The sequence below is a fragment of the Lithobates pipiens genome, unplaced genomic scaffold (genome assembly GCF_037356315.1).
Source record: "Lithobates pipiens isolate NorthernLeopardFrog02 unplaced genomic scaffold, aLitPip1_a1.2 Scaffold_27, whole genome shotgun sequence".
Classification (NCBI taxonomy): Eukaryota; Metazoa; Chordata; class Amphibia; order Anura; family Ranidae; genus Lithobates; species Lithobates pipiens.
Window position 1 is genome coordinate 144,021,810 of NW_027507788.1, and position 17,642 is coordinate 144,039,451.

Genomic DNA, 17,642 nt, shown 5'->3' on the forward strand with positions numbered 1-17,642 from the left:
CTACAAATGGCTGGAATCCTTGTAATATTCAAAATAGGATTAAATATCACCTGCTCATTGAGCTTGAGTACTTAAAGCTATCTTGTTACAAGATATGCAGCGTTTTTCCTTTCTGTAATTTTTTTTATAATTTGTGCAATCCCTCTTTGAACTTGCTAGCAAATTTGACTTCTTCAGGAGGGGTCAGTTGCTTAGCACAGCCCAACCATTCTTGCAGGTCATAGCCCTCTTTTATGATTGTCTAATTACTGTCTGTGCAGATCCACCTCCTCCACCTCTACCCATACCTCAAAGCATCAGGACACCTAATATACACATATTTGTTGTGTCATCAGTTAGCGGAGGGAGAATATGACAGCTCTGGAACTTACATATCCAAAAAACAGACTGAAATAACAGTTCCCAAATACAGTATGAGGCATCAATCCAAGTATGAAGTGCACTTTGTACAGGCACTTTTGCCAACATGGTTATCAATTGAGATCAATTACTTAGAACAGCCATACATGGGCTATTATTTGTAGACAATGCAATGTTACCAAGCATAGCAGACAATTGGGTCATATACAGGTTTCCCACAAAGCAGCAGACTCTCTGGAATTTGTTAGATCTTTCAGAGACTTTCTATATGAGCCAAATTGGCTATAAAATAAATGTCTCATTAAGAGATTTGCACATTTGTGGCCAGTCTTTGAGAGATATACATAAACAATGCCCATGTTCTTGTTTTTTTTTATTTCATCTGAGCAAGTTGATAAACCCTACACACTCTTATCCCTTTGCAGAGCCATGATTTGCTGTCTACCATGGGAAACCAATGGAGTTTTTATTTTGGCTCATCAGTGCTTTCGGTGGCGGAGATAGCCGAGCTGGTTTTCGATGTTGTAGCTATGGTGATCATCATGAAATATGCCAAATATAAAAAGAATCAGGTATCCAATAATAATGAGAGTCCGTATGTCATCAGGATGGATGGATTAACAGATTTTAATGAGAGAACTTTACCCAACTCACCACAAGAAAAGCAAGAACTGCCTAGCTATCTAGTGATCGGCGACAGTGGCACCAAACCAGAAGAGTTATAAAGGATGGTGATATGCATTTCAATACACAGTAAAAATAATAGTCATAATAATGACAGTGATAATATGTTTAATGATGATACACATTTCAAGATATAGTAAAAATACTAGTCCTAAAAATGGCAGTGGTAATATGTGCACAAAAGCATGCCAAAAAAAAGCAGATTAGGATAGTAAAAAGCTCAATAAACATGTATGAAAAATATTTTACTGGACAGAAGATGTGCAAAATAATGCACACAGACTTGCAATCCACTCACCTCTGCTGTTCTATTCAACTATAGAAAACAAGGAGAGTAACAAGACTTATCAAAATGCACACTCCTGCAGGTTTTATGCCACTATCCGGCCTCACATTTATGTTTATCCTCATAAATACATCAGGAGAACTGTAGAAAAAAGGAGTGCAGGGAATGTTGAGATGGAGTCAGAAGCCTTTTTACATTTCAGGAAAAACAATTAATTGCCTCTCACAATGCGCAATCATTCACATTTCTCTGATAGTGTGATCTCTTTGCAGGTCATAGGTTTCTTACTGTAGCCTACACAATGGCTTTGGAATGAATGCTGTTGTTCTCCAGCTTATTATTATTTCACAGGATTTTTATGGCGACAACAGTTTGTATAGCTTAAATGACAGTAAAGATATCCCTGCGTTATAGTAAATAAACTCTACCTAAAACCAAATTAGGGTTGCAGCAGAACACCGACAGAGGTATAGACCCTACCACTGAAAAGTATAATGCAAAATCAAATAGATGGTGCTGCGCTCCCTTAGACCAATAAGCTAAATTAATTAATCCATATAAAGTGCTAACAAATAGATAAATGTACATAAAATATCAGTGAATAGACTCTGGTGAAGTCATGTGACACATGACGACACGCGTCGGAATAGGAAGCGTTTGTGGATACCGGAAGTCACGTCTGAGAAACGAATGGAATACTCAGCTGTATATCTTGCGCTTGTTTAACTGATTGTTTGTGAGTACCTCTCCACTTTGATTGATTTTTATTAATAAAGAGTGTATACATACTTCACTATTTGGAGCCCTCCTGTTTCCCTCTCTGTGAGATCCTGCCATTGTGACACCTTGATGTGGGGATAAGACCTCCCATTTGGAATTAAGGGCACAACGCTTTTACCATCTGAGACCCTGGTCTCCATATGCTGTTTACCTTACAGCAGTAAGGTAAGGGGCCACCCTAACTGTTAGGTGCGGGACACTGAAGACACACTAGAGTGTGCACCTTTTGCGTTTTGTTGCACCTGTTACTACGAGAAGCACTTTATGGATCTTATGTCACCTTTAATTTATTTCTCAGTTTAAGAGACTTATTTATTTCGAATTGCACTGAGTGATTCACTATTATCGAGTTTTGTTTTGATATTTTACATACACTCTGTGAGATATTTTACTTATCTGTATTCATCACCATCACCGTGTGTTTTTATGCGACCTTGTTTTGGTTGATGCGATTTTATTTTTTGCACATATATATATTTATTTTATATTGGAATTCTTGCTTGCACTAGTCACCTTAATCACTGATCACGATTGGTCACGTTAATCAGAGTCTATTCACTGATATTTTATGTACATTTATCTATTTGTTAGCACTTTATATGGATTAATTTATTTAGCTTATTGGTCTAAGGGAGCGCAGCACCATCTATTTGATTTTGCGTTAACAGTTTGTATAGCGCTTTACAACATTATGGCAGACAGTACAGTTACAATACATTTCAATACAGGAGGAATCAGAGGACCCTGCTTGTTAGAGCTTAAGATGAACCTATCTTCAGTTTAACTGGGCACTGAGCATTATCTGCCTCATGAGAATCTGATATTACCTAGACAAGATACTTACACTGCGGCTTATAACTGGACCAGCTTTGGGGTTGGATAGAATCTTGTATGAGGTTCCAACTGTCATGGGCATATTACTACCTACAAATTTTCTCAGCACAAGTTTAATTTAAGGTGCTAATCAATCTTCTCTCCTGGGGATACTTTTGGACCATTTTAGGGGGACCCTTTGAGCCTCACCCTTCTTAGATTAAAAGAGACCCACGAGCCCCAAACTTCTTAGTTTTAAGGGAACCCTATGAGTTCCTCCCTTCTTAGCTTTAAGGAGGATCAACCGAGCCCCAAAATGCTTAGTTGTAGGAGGAAAATCTGAGTCCCTCCTTCCTTTGTTTTAGGGGGGATCCTTTGAGCCCCTCCCTTCTTGATTTTGAGGGACTCCCTGAGCCCCTTACTACCCTCACCCTCAGATCTCCTTACTACTTGGTTTAGAAAAGTTAAATGCACTAAAGCCTGGTACACATAGTGAGTTTTTTTGTTTTGTTCTACCCAGTGGGTGGAAAGAAAAAAAAACCGAGGAGCTTGCTGTGGCATAAGGAAATTTTGTGCTGTCACTGTGTACAAAGATCAGCAATGTGTTGTTCCCTTGGTACAGTCAACCTTCTACATACATAGGGCTATCACAATATCTTTATCGGAAGGTACTCTTTGTCTTATTATGTCCTTGGCATTTTTTCAATACTATAAAGTAATCGTAACCATTACCACTCCTTTAGCAATCCCTTTCCCATCAGAAACCAGAACTAGCTAGTTACTAGATATATCTGCACAAGCTCAGCCACATTTTTGGGTGTATTTTTACTGAGTTAAATGTTAACTGGCTCTTTGTTCTAGAATGTTTTCCAGGATAATAATGAACACATGCTTTTAAGAAACCCATCAACCATGTGGACATTGATTTTATTGGCCTCAGAAATGTAATTGTATCTTATCTGATAAATGCACTGAAGAAATCAGTTTATGTAAATATGGAACTGACCCATATAGAGGACCATGTATGTTATCTGTAAAGATATAATGGGCATTATAGGAGGGAAAATTATTAAAATTTTTACTTTTTTTACTGTTTAATATTTATACTTATACAGTATATTTAGCTTCGTAAATTACAGAGTCAATCGTGTGCTTTTTGGTGTTACTTAGCTTTGACACATGATACATTTTAAACCTGAGCTCCAGTGAGATATAAATAAAAGTATAATCCAGTTATATATGCATAAAGTAATTAAATTGAACTTTTACCTTTTGTACAGCGGCACTCACACTAGGAGAGGGAGGGTAAACCCCAGTGGTGGCTGGTGATGACATTTTTTTTTGGGGGGGGGGGGGAATCGCAAACAAACCCCTCCAGGTCTTTATCTCCCTAATACCTGGGGGCCTCTGTGTTCCAAGTCTTCAGTTTACTAATTGGCCAGGACAAAAAGCTGGAATTGACGCAATGGCAACTTTTGATTCTCTAAAATCAAAAGTGGGAGGGTTCGGGTGCAGTGCTCTGCACTCTAAGCACATGCTTGTTAAAGATTCATGGACCTAATAGACACCTATTAGTCAGGTGCCCCACACATTGCACTGCACACACATAGAACTATTTATTTTTAAATAAATGATAATATGATAAAAAAATGTAACTTTAAAGTTGTTGTTTAGCCAATATAAAAAAAACTCCCATCCCCTCTGTAACATAATGATGTGTCCCTGGGTCTGTGTTCTGTCACAAAAATATGCCGATCTGTACCTATATCAGAGTGTCTCCCAGCGTGCATGTGACTCCTTGGCTCTCTCCTCTGCAGGCTGACAGCTCCAGCAGGCGAGGCTGAGCACTGCCACTGACGTCAGCCAGGGTGGAGGGGAGGAGAGAGGAAAGAAAGCTGAGGATTCGCGTGAGCGTTGGGAGACTCTCTGATATAGGTAAAGATTGGCATATTTTTTATATAACCCAGGCACAGGGACATTTATCGTTATGTTAGGCCGCGTACACACGGGCGGACTATCCGTCCAACTAAGTCCGTCAGACAATCCGACAGACAGTCCGTCCTACTTTTGAATGAACGGACTTGACCACACACGACGAACAGACAGTCCGCTGAAAGCTCGCGCGATGACGTGTACGGCACGTACGACGGAACTAGAAATACGACGTCCAATACACTGCAATGCAACCTTCGGCCGTGTAAATCCTTTCTGAGCATGCGCCATACTTAGTCCGTCGAACTAGCCTACTCACGAGCGGACTGTCCGCTGAAACCAAGTTTGGACGGACAATATTACGGAAATTCCGAAAGACTTAGTCTGCCAGACTGTCCGCTGAAAAAGTCAGCTGAAGCCCACACACGAGCGGATTGTCTGCTGAAACACGTTTCAGCGGACCAAGTCCGTCAGACAGTCCGCCCGTGTGTATGCGGCCTTACAAAGGGGATGGGAGGATTTTATGGTAGTTATAATAGTAGCAGGAGGGGAGGAGGGCAGAACTGACACGAGCAGACAGGCAGGTGAAGGGGGGGGGGGGGGCAGAGCAGGATAGAGAAGGTCTGCGGATGATGGAGGCACATAACCTGACCATGGTGTAAAGGGCTCAGCAGCCACAATAAACTGTGGTCAGTTTAAAAGGGGGAGGGCATAGCCAGGCAGGAGCAGCCAGGTTTTTTAGGTGATAGAATAGGCCAAATTACACAGCACAAGTACTGTGCTGTATTACATGCTTTAAGGGAACAGGATCTTTGCCATCAGTTTAACCTTATAATGTGAATACAAAATAGAGGAATACAGGAACGGTCTCATTGGTTTGTTTATTCTCCTTCATTGTCCAACTACATTGCATATATAAGGCACCATGCTAAAAAAATAAAAACACAATGCCTTTGGTATTACTTTAATTAAAACCTTTTTAAAGATATAAAGTAGCACATAGTTACAATGTATAACACTGCATCATCAACAGTAAAGTGGCCCCAAGAAAAATACATTCAGGGCAAAGTTCCATTGTCTTTGTCAGACTAGCAAGCACAGAAAGCTTTTATTTCCATTCAAACGCAAACAAAAACAAAAATTTAATATATTACAATGTACCAGATCTTCGACATGGTGGTTGCATTTGTTTTCTCTTTTCATGCTTTTTTTCTTTTATTAGCACCTGCTCTTCCTCTGAATGACACGCTTCCTGTCCTAGGATGGCTTCACGCTCTCTTTTATTGTTTGTATGTCTGTATGGTTGTTACCCAGGCTTGACTTCAAAAACATCTTTCTCTCTTCATTTCCATTACTAGTTTAAAAAAAAGAAAAAAAATGTTTGCATCAACTCTTCATACCAATAGGCTTCCCCCTGTTCACTGAGAAAGGTGCCTGACTAAAGGAACATTAAAAACAGAGGATAGAACCCAATAAAGTAGGACTGGGTAACTAAAATAAATTTATTGTACTTCCATTGGAAGACATTAACACCAACATTGTAAATACAAACCTGACCCAGGTTTTTCCTTATAGGCTTTCTCAGGCTAATTGTCCTAGATTTTCACATAGAAAAAGCAGACATTATACTATCCTTGTATGTATGTTTGTATGTATTCATTTAGTACTTGCATCAAGAACGTACTTTTACAGTTGTATATGTACTATTTGCTTCTAATTTTTGAAGCTACTACTTTTTATAAAGTTTTTGTATCAGAAATCATACAATTGGCCTATTCCACGCAGTAATGTGAACATAATGAAATTCATTTAAAGGGTCAGTCCATATAAAACAGATATTTTGCATAGGGAAAGACAGCGATGGGTTAAATCATCTTCCAGCTTCCTTTTATATCTTGAAGTGACAATATTCCCTCACAGAATCACTGCCATTAAAGCCCACTTTTGCTGGCAGAAATATAAAAGAAATATCAGATGGGGGTGGACTGACCCCAAAAATGGAGGCAGGGCATGTGTCTGTGTTGCTCATAGCAGCCAATTTAGTGTTTAGTAATTTTCCAAACTAGACCTGAATCTAATGTAGTTCAAAGTCATTATCTAACTTAGATCCCGGACAAATTACATCTGAAATCTGATTGGTTGCTAAGGGAAACATATTCACTTATGCTTTTTATGACATGTAACAGATGTTCATCAGTGCATAAAAATAAAATGACAGAATTGCACAAAACCTGGCATTATATGGCTCTATTTAGAATATAATCACATTGATTGTTAGTGTAATATTTTTCTTTGTATATACCATGTAAAGAATTGCAATATTTACAGAAACTTTGGTAGATTATGTCACTAAGGGTTATATTAATAAGTGGTTTGAAATCTTACCTCTTTTTTTACTGTTGTTTAAAAAAATAAAAATATAAAAATGACTTCACACCGTCTATTCTCAGTGTTATGATTTTTCACACTTGGCCCTCTCCCTGGACTCCTTTCCATATGACATCTGCACTCACTAAACGCCAAAATAGAATACAATATTCACTTAATAGAAATAGAAATGTCCAAACAAAGCAAAATAAAATAGTATAAATTTACTGGGAATAATTTTGAAATGGTTTCAAGAAACTAAACCCATTTCCTACAAATGAGGTCCATCCAACAGTGGCTCTTCCTCATCTACTCTAATCACCTACTGAAAACCCAGGTAACTGACTGTGTTGATGTGGGAATTGAGAGATTTTCTTTTCTGCAACCATGGGAAAATCGCTCTGTCTATGGCTGGCTTTAGATTTTACAGGGCTTACTTTTTACTCCCTATGGCTGAAAATAAAGGTTGACTGATATATCGGCCGATATTTGGCCTTTTTTAAGAAATCGGCTTTGGTCGATTATTATGCAAATTCAGCCAATTAACACATGGTCAGCACCATACCCTGTCCACCCAGAAGTGTTCCTCCTCCCTTCCCCACACTCCATTGGCAGAGCAACACTTGAGTGTGTGAAACTGACATATGTAACTGAATGCAGAGAGAGAGGCGAGCTGTCAAAATTCAGCGTTGGAGACGGGGGTGGGCGGGACCCAGCAGCTATCAAACACAAGCCTATGGGATGGGATCTGGGCAGGCCGCTACGTGTATGTGGCCCCACCCCTTTCTTAAGCAGATCAATCATTGGAGACAGACCAGTGCCAACCAGTGGCACCTGCCAGTGTCCATCAGTACCATCTGTCAGTGTCAACCAGTGGCAATCAGTGCCACCTACCAGTACCAATCAGTGCCAATCAGTGCCACCTGCCAGTGCCACCTACCAAAAAATGAAAAAATTGGCCAAAAAAATCGGCATCATATATCAGTCATCGGCCGCCCTGATTTCTAAATATTGGCATTGGCATTGGCATCGGCCAGAGAAAAACCCATATCGGTCGACCTCTAGCTGAAAAGTGGTGCAGAGGAATGCATGAGAGGCAAGCATAAGGCAAGGAGGGAGGTGTCTACATTAAAGTGTACAGTATGTTACCTCAATAATTTTTATTCCTAATATGTGTCTGTATTATCATGTACTTGTATGAAAAAGTATCCTGTTCTCTTTGTATTGCTTCCTTTGTGTGAAATACCTGGCGATCTTGCCAATCCCCCTACTTTCCTATTTAAAAATGACCATGCCAGAGCATGGAAGCACATCCATCCTAGCAAGGTCAGTTTTCTTATTTGCATGCTATATGGAAGCACAGCCTGCCTGTAATCTAATGGTTAAACTTATGCTATGACACCCCCCCTGCATAGCTAATCATTGAGAAGATCAGTGTGCTAGTAGCCTAGTAGTCTAACAAGCCTCTATCTATACTACAAAACTATGTACACAAGAGGGCGTTACATGTGTATAATTTGCTGAGATAATCCATCCACCTCACAGGTGTTGCATATCAAGATGCTGCTAAGCAGCATGATTATTGCACAGGTGTGCCTTAGGCTGGCCCCAATAAAAACCCACTTCTACTGTATTGGAGGGTATCCGAGGGATCCGAAAACCAGTCCGTATCTGGTTTGACCATAATTTGCCTCACACAGTGCAGCACATCTACTTTGCATAGAGTTGATCAGGTTGTTGATTGTGGCCTGTGGAATGTTGGTCCATTCCTCTTCAATGGCTGTGCGAAGTTGCTGGATATTGGCAGGAACTGGAACACACTGTCGTATATGCCAATCCAGAGCATCCCAAACATGCTCAATGGGTGAAATGTCCAGTGAGTATGCTGGCCATGCAAGAACTGGGATGTTTTATTCTTTCAGGAATTGTGTACAGATCCTTGTATCATGGGGCCATGCATTATCATGCTGCAAAATGAGGTGATGGCCATGAATGAATGGCACAACAATGGGCCTTAGGATCTCGTCATGGTATCTCTGTGCATTCAAAATGCCATCAATAAAATGCACCTGTGTTCGTTGTCCATAGCATACACCTGCCCATACCATAACCCCACCACCACCATGGGCCACTCGATCCACAACGTTTACATCAGAAAACCGCTCACCTACACAACGCCATACACTCTGTCTGCCATCTGCCCTCTACAGTGAAAAACCGGGAATCATCTGTGAAGAAAACACCTCTCCACTGCGTAACAAAAAGAGCATATACTCTTCTTTGCACATAAGTCATCACTATGTAGCAAATACCAGGACATTTCCTACAAACTGACCACAAGCTGGTACCGAACTCCATACGTATTGACCAAAATATTTCTCAATCAACCAGACCCCTGTTGGCATTGCGAGCAACACCCTGGCACCATTCTTCACATTTTCTGGGAATGCCCCAGACTTCAAACCTTCTGGCAACCAGTCCCCCGACTCATTCACAAATTCACAGACATTTCTCTAACCAATGACCCTGCTGCGGTACTCCTAAACCTCACTCCCATGTCCAGAAAGCACTAAAACAAATCTCTACTTAAACACCTCCTTAACGCTGCTAGAGCATGTATTCCAAGCCAATGGAGGCAGCAATCTCCCCCCAAAGTTGCCCAATGGTTCACAAGGGTTAATGATATTGAATGGATGGAAGACCTGACTGCCACAATCCGGGATACATCTGTAGAGCATAAGACCAGGTGGTTTCACTGGACCCTCTATTGCTTCTCAAAGGAATACCTCTGCAAATCATAGTCCAGCACTAGGGATTGCCCGAAGTTCTTGCTACAAGCCTTGGCCTTTAGATGGCTTAATGAGCAGCGGGTGGCCCCTGTCCCCTGGGTGGGATCTCGCCCCCCCCTTACTCAAATACCCCCTTCCTCCCTCATCTACCTCTCCCACTAGATCAGCTACTTTCTCTCCCTTCTCCTTCATTTCTTTTTCTCACTTTCTCTCTCCCTTTTTTCCTCTCTTTTTTTTCTTTTTATTTCCTCATCTTCCCCCTATATTCATTTGCTCCTTTCTAATTCAAAAATTGTTATGATTTGACCCCAGTTGGACACTCCGCATTATTCTTCCCCTACATATTTATACCGGAACTCTCCAAGGTTGACCAGAGATAATCCATATCGAACTACAAGGGATTATATTACTTGTCAACGCGAAGCCCTAGCCTTCTGCTTCCTAGGTATCTGGGAACCCTGCACATCTACAAATTTGCTTCAGTGTAATTACCTTTGGAGTAATTACTTCTAATACAGATACTATTAGTTACTGTTTCTAGATATCCTAAATAGATATCCTAAACTGTTTGTATCGCATATACTGTGAAGTTAACGCATTGTATGTCGCATACCACTAAATAAATAGTAAGAAAAAAAAAGAAAAAAAAAGAGAACACCTTTCCAAAGTGCCAGACACCATTGAATGTGAGCATTTGCTCACTCAAGTCAGTTACAACATCAAACTGCAGTTAGGTCGAGTCTCCGATGAGGACGGCAAGCGTGCACACGTTGCCTGAGACGATTTCTGACAGTTTGTGCAGAAATTCTTTGGTTATGCAAACAGATTGTTGCAGAAGCTGTCCGGGTGGCTGGTCTGAGACGATCTTGAAAGTGAAGATGCTGGATATGGAGGTCCTGAGCTGGTGTGGTTACACGTGGGCTGCGATTGTGAAGCCGGTTGAATGTACTGCCAAATTCTCTAAAACGCCTTTGGAGACGGCTTATGGTAGAGAAATGAACATTCAATTCAAGGGCAACAGCTCTGGTAGACATTGTTGCAGTCAGCTTGCCAATTGCACGCTCCCTCAAAACTTGCGATATCTGTGGCATCGTGCTGTGTGATAAAGCTGCACATTTTAGAGTGGCCTTTTATTGTGGCCAGCCTAAGGTACACCTGTGCAATAATCATGCTGTCTAATCAGCATCTGGATATGCTACACCTGTGAGGTGGATGTATTATCTCAGCAAAGGAGAAGTGCACACTAATACAGATTTAGACAGATTTGTGAACAATTTTTGAGAGAAATAGATCTTTTGTGTACATATAAAAAATTGTAGATCTTTAAGTTCAGCTCATGATAAATAGGGGCAAACACAAAAGTGTTGCGTTTATAATTTTGCTCAGTGTTTTATATATATATATATATATATCTATATATATATCTATATCTATATCTATATATATATATATATATATATATATATATATATATATATATATATATATCTATATCTATATCTATATATATATATATATATATATATATATATATATATATATATATATATATATATATATATATACAGTGCCTTGCGAAAGTATTCAGCCCCCTTGAACTTTTCAACCTTTTGCCACATTTCAGGCTTCAAACATAAAGATATAAAATTTTAATTTTTTGTGAAGAATCACCAACAAGTGGGACACAATTGTGAAGTGGAACGAAATCTATTGGATTATTGAAACTTTTTTAGAAAATAAAAAACTGAAAAGTGGTGCGTGCAAAATTATTCGGCCCTCTTGCCACCTTTTGCTGCTATTACAGCTGCAAGTCGCTTGGGGTACGTCTCTATCAGTTTTGCACATCGAGAGACTGAAATTCTTGCCCATTCTTCCTTGCAAAACAGCTCGAGCTCAGTGAGGTTGGATGGAGAGCGTTTGTGAACAGCAGTTTTCAGCTCTTTCCACAGATTCTCGATTGGATTCTTCTCAGGGTTCTTTATGTTTGAAGCCTGAAATGTGGCAAAAGGTTGAAAAGTTCAAGGGGGCCGAATACTTTCGCACTGTATGTATATATATATATATATATATATATATATATATATATATATATATTTTTTTTTTTTTTGGCAGGTGTAAAAAAAATGCTGTAAATTAAAAGAATGCTTTCAAAAATAGAAGTGTTAGTTTATTTTTATCAATTAACAAAATGGAAAGTAAATGAACAGAAGGGAAATTGAAAATCAAATCGATATTTGGTGTGACCACCTTTTCAACCGTGGCAAAACAGAGTGGAAACTGCAGTTCAATGTTTCTAAAGGTAAAATAATGCACCTAGGGAAAAAAAAATCCCTTGAGAGAATACAACATTGGGGGTACAGTGTTGGCCCATACTATAGAAGAAAAAGGTTTGGGGGTACTTATTTCAGATGATTGCAAAAGGAGCAAACTGTGGCCAGGCAGTGGGAAAGACAGGTGGAATTCTAGGATGCATCATTAGAGGGATCACTTACACAAAGGTATTGATAAAATAGAGTCCAAAGATGTGCAACAAAAATGATAAAAGGTTTGGGAGATAAAACATATCAAGAGCAACTTCAGGAACTTAATATGTACAGTCTGAAGGAAAGAAGGGAAAGGGGAGACATGACTGAAACATTTAAATACATCAAGGGGGTGAATAGGGTTCAGGAAAGCTGTTTTTTCAATATGAAACTAAAATCAAGAACACAGGACATGATTTCCAACTAAATGGAGGAAAGTTCAAAGAGGAAAGTTCTTAGAAAGTATTATTTTACTAAAAGGGTAATTGATGCTTGGAATAAACTAGCATCAGAGGTCGTGTCAGGGAAAATTTAAGTTTCTCCCTATAAGCATATAATTTCTCTGCGCTTAAAAGCACAAAAAGCCCTCTTATATAATGCCAGGAAAGTGCGCCCATTTATCTCTCCGAGTAACACAAACAGATGCTGGTATCACCTTGAGCTCAGTATCAATCCTGCCTAGGTAGCCAAGGGGCTTTTATTTTTACTAAACACATCGATAACAAAAGAGGCTGCTGACTTCATAATCAGCCAATCAGACACTTGTATTTATTCAAAAGAATCAATGACACACATGCATATATTCCAATAGAAATGCAGTAGTGACGTGTGCAGACAGTGGTTTGTAAAACCATGGGGCAAACACATGGTTTCGAACACAACCATGTGCACATTCCCACTGTTACCAATGATGCGAGCCATACCAAATTATTGGTATGGCTATACTATAGTTCCCAAGTACACAGACCTGTTTACTTAGGAGTTTAACCACTTCACACCCGCGCTATAGCCAAAAGACGGCTACACAGATCACAGATCATGCTAAATGGCCAATCACGGCGGCCATTTAGCACTTGATCGGCGTGTCCAATGAGAGGTGATCTCATATGTAAACATATGAGATCATCTCTCATCGCCGGCTCTCCCTCGGAAGGGAGAGCTTCCGTGCTGCAGCTGCAGCGTCAGTGAGAAGTAAGTTAGCACTCACACAGTGAAACACACACACACATACACAGTGAAACACACACACACACATGCCCACCTGTCCCCAGTGCCACCTATCAGTGCCATCTGTCCCCAGTGCCACCCATCAGTGCCATATGTCCCCAGTGCCACCTATCAGTGTCATCTGTCCCCAGTACCATCTGTCAGTGTCACATTTCATCAGTGCCATGTATCAGTGCCACGTATTAGTGCCACCTGTCTCTGTCATTTTCAATCAAAGAATGCTGGGTAAGAAGGTGGAGACAGTGCCACACATGGAGAGTATTTCAGCCAGCTCCTGATGACAATCTCCTAGTGTATGGACAACTTTAATCACATAAAAAAAACAGAATAGAAATAGTAACCCAGACTTACTTTTCTGCCCACTGAGGGCGCATATTGGTCATGCTGGCAAAATCAAAGACCATCATGTTTTTGTTTAATGGGAAGATGGTCCGTCCCTCCTGTTGGTAAAAACATTGTGGTGGAATTTGGCCTGAATTCAGGAAGTTGAAATCATACCAAAATCTGTGCCCAGTCCCAGTTGTTTTCCCGAAGCCACCTGTAAAGAAATATGGAGGTTAGGATTGGTTTTAGAAGACATAATAAAGCATTTTTTTTATTTTGATAAAAGTTAGAATAAACTAACATATGGACCCCTTTTAATTATGTAAAATGGGTAAACTATTTGCTGGGTTTCCACATGTTCATATTGCTAAAGCTAAATGGGACTGACAATCTCATATAAGAACTTGTCAGACCTAGATGTTAAAGAATGGAAAACAAAAACAATGTGCGTGAATACCATTTCCCAGAAACAGTGTGTCCCAATGGATTTAACAGAAACGTACTTGTCAGCATATTCTTTGTACATTCCGGTGACTTCAATAAACTTGTTGCAGAGTTCATCATGGATAGCATCCAATTTTCCCCTATTGAAGAAGAAATGGCTGTGGATTTTATCTTCAGCCTTCATCTTCTGGAAGATGTTCATGGCTTGATTGTAGTCACAATTCTTTGTCTGAGACACCTGGAGAAGAAAATATTGGTGAGAAAAGGTACAGAGAATATAACAATAGGACAAGTAAAGAAGAAAGTAATTTATATTGTTTTAAAAACCCAACACATTCCAAATATATGTACTAGAATGTGTAATTCCTCCCATTTAATGGGTCCCCTTTCATTGTCAGAAGCCCAGTTAAATCCACAAAGAATTTACATTTACATTTCATAAAAAGACCAAAATTAATTCTGGGTGGATTCAATTCTAAAGAGAAGCCCATCCTACAACAGAGATTATACTGATGGACTTTCTCTAAAGTGATCAGACAAAATTCTTCAGCCAGGCTACATCTTCTCAATTCAAATTCAAAAGGTATTTGTAAAATATAGATCAACTGAAAAACAACCAAAAAAAAAAGCCCCAGTTCATCTATTTTTCCTGCTGAGCTGTCTGGGCTGAAAGCAATCTCTGATTTGTGTTCAGAATTTCCTATTTAGTGACCACATTTATTCTATAATCATAAGCTGCAAATTGGGTTGCATAAAAAATAAGAAAAATGAAAAAAATACTCAACAATTATCATTATAAGAGTGTGTAAGTATATATATATATATATATATATATATATATATATATATATATATATATATATATATATAAAAGCTTTGGGCTGCACATGATAATACAATAGGCTGTACACACCTATGATGAGAATACAAGATGTCCCTAAAGTGTATAAAAGTCCCAGTTGACATAGGTCCCAAAATCTAGGGAAACTAGAACTGTCATTATTAGGCTACATGCCCACAGACATTTAAAAAAAAAACGAGCTACAAGCTAGTACCGACGCCAGGAAAAAGCGACGTTAAAACACTATTTTTTTGCGTTTTGCATTGGCGTCAATACCCTCTTAGCCACGCTAACTTTGAGCCGCGTTTCTCTGTCTCTATTCAAAAATCAATGGTTCCCTATTGGAGCCCATTGATTTGAATAGAAGTCTCACCAGATGTCGGATCAAGATGATCCAACTTGGGGTGCGACTTGTGTGCTGATAATCTTAAAGGGGCACCCCGTCAATATTTTGCGTGAGGTTCCCCCCAAGAGCCATACAAGACCCTTATCTGAGCATGCCTAAGGCAAGTCAGGAAAGGGGGGGATGAGCAGACCATACCAGGCTACATGCCCTATACATAGGGTGGGTGCTTTGGGGCAGAGAGGGGCCCCTGCCCCCCTCCACCCCAAAGCACCTTGTCCCCATGTTGATGAGGACAAGGGCCTCTTCCCAACAACCCTTGCCCGGTGGTTGTCGGGGTCTGCGGGCCTGGACTCATCGTGATCTGAAAGCTCCCTTTAAGAAGGGGCCCCCCAGATCATGGCCCCCCACCTTAGGTGAAGGAGTATGGGGTACATCGTACCCCTATCCATTTACCTAAATAAAAAAAGTGTCATAAATAAACACACTACACGGGTTTTTAAAGTATTTTATTAAAGCAGCTCCGGCTCTTCTCCTCTTTCTCCACTATCTTCTGCTCTTTGCTGGGTCTTCTCCACTCTCTGGTCCTTCTCCGCTATCTTCTGCTCTTTTGCTGGGTCTTCTCTGGTCCTTCTCTGCTATCTTCTTCTCTTTTGATGGGTCTTCTCCTCTTTTGCTGGGTCTTCTCCCCTCTCAGGTCCTTCTCCTCTCTCCCCGCTATCTTCTGCTCTTCTGCTGGGTCTTCTCCCTCTGTTCTTCTTCCAATGTTGACTCGACGCAGTCTCTCAGTGTAATGCAAGGTATGCCGTGTGTAATAACTTATATTGGCATTGGGCAGGGCCACCCAAAGATGTAGTTAGAGGACACGCACCTTGTGATGTCATCACCTGGGGCATTATGGGGTGATGACATCACAAGGGGCATGTCCTCTAACTACGTCATCGGGTGGCCCCGCCCCATGCCAATATAAGTCATTGCACACGGCAGACCCAGTATTACACCAGGAGATCACATCGAGTCAACATCAGATTAGAAAATCAACAGTTCGCAGAAATCTAGTAAATCTGTGAATCACACTATAGACAATACGAATAATCACAGAGAAGAAACAGAGATGTTTACTCCTCAAACTCCAACTCCTAACTCCCACACTGAGCCTAGGCCCCTCCCCCTTTTATGGACTCATCTGCAAGCGTCCACTATGACACGTACACAGCTAGTTAACACCTTAGTTAAAATTTGGTGTGTATGGCTGTGCAGGGTGATTGGATCCCATTCCAAATGCAGCTACTGAGGGAGTGCGCTACATCAGCATTGAGGACACCATTAATCCTAACCAAATCTTCAACTCCACTTGCAGAAATGCAGCCTCAAACTTGCAAGGAACACCAACACACTTTGATGTTGCCTGCAAATATTTCAAATCAGTCCAGAGAACCTGCTGCCATTTTTCTGCACCCCAGTTCCAATGCTTTCATGCATAGTTGAGTCGCTTAGCCTTGTTTCCACTACGGAGGTATGGCATTTCTTCCATGAAGACTATTTCTGGCCTGACTTCTCCAGACAGTAGTTGGGTGTACCTGGGTACCACTGGTTTATGCCTGATCTTTGCTGATGGCAATGCTGGACATCTTCCTATGTCAAAGGGAAGTAAAGGAAGTAAGCATGATGTATCTTTTATCTGCTGATTACATTTTCTTGGCCAACCACTGTGTCTAAGGTCCTCAATGTTGCATGTTTCTTTGTGCTTCTTTAAAACAGCTTGAACAGCACATCTTGAAACCCAAGTCTGCTTTGAAATCTTTGCCTGGGAGAAACGCTGCTGATGCAGTATTCCTTGTGTCTTGTTGCCATACCTTGGTATATGACCTGTGACATGAAACTGCCCTCCACAACTTCATCTATGAAGCAGTTTGGCTGTCGCTCACCCATTTTATAGCCTCCTACACAGCTGTTTCTATTTTAGTTAATGACTATGTTTCAACCTACATATGAAAATGATGAGCATTTGCACCTGCTTGCTATAATTGGTAAATCATAAACCTGACTCTAATGCCTCGTACACACGATCGGAAATTCGGCCAGCAAAAGACCGATGAGAGCTTTTGGTTGGAAAATGTGATTGTGTGTATGCTCCATCGGACTTTTG

The 17,642-nt window shown here is 40.3% G+C and overlaps 1 protein-coding gene across 1 annotated transcript in view; it reads left to right on the plus strand.

Moving 5' to 3' along the window:
* SCNN1D (sodium channel epithelial 1 subunit delta) overlaps positions 1 to 7,289 on the plus strand; it is a 34,117-nt gene extending 26,828 nt beyond the window's left edge. Inside the window, exon 13 of the mRNA XM_077457603.1 lies at positions 786 to 7,289. Coding sequence (XP_077313729.1) covers positions 786 to 1,085 — 300 coding nt within the window. The 3' untranslated portion in view covers positions 1,086 to 7,289. The remainder of the gene's footprint in view (positions 1 to 785) is intronic.
* The last annotated feature ends 10,353 nt before the right edge of the window (positions 7,290 to 17,642 follow it).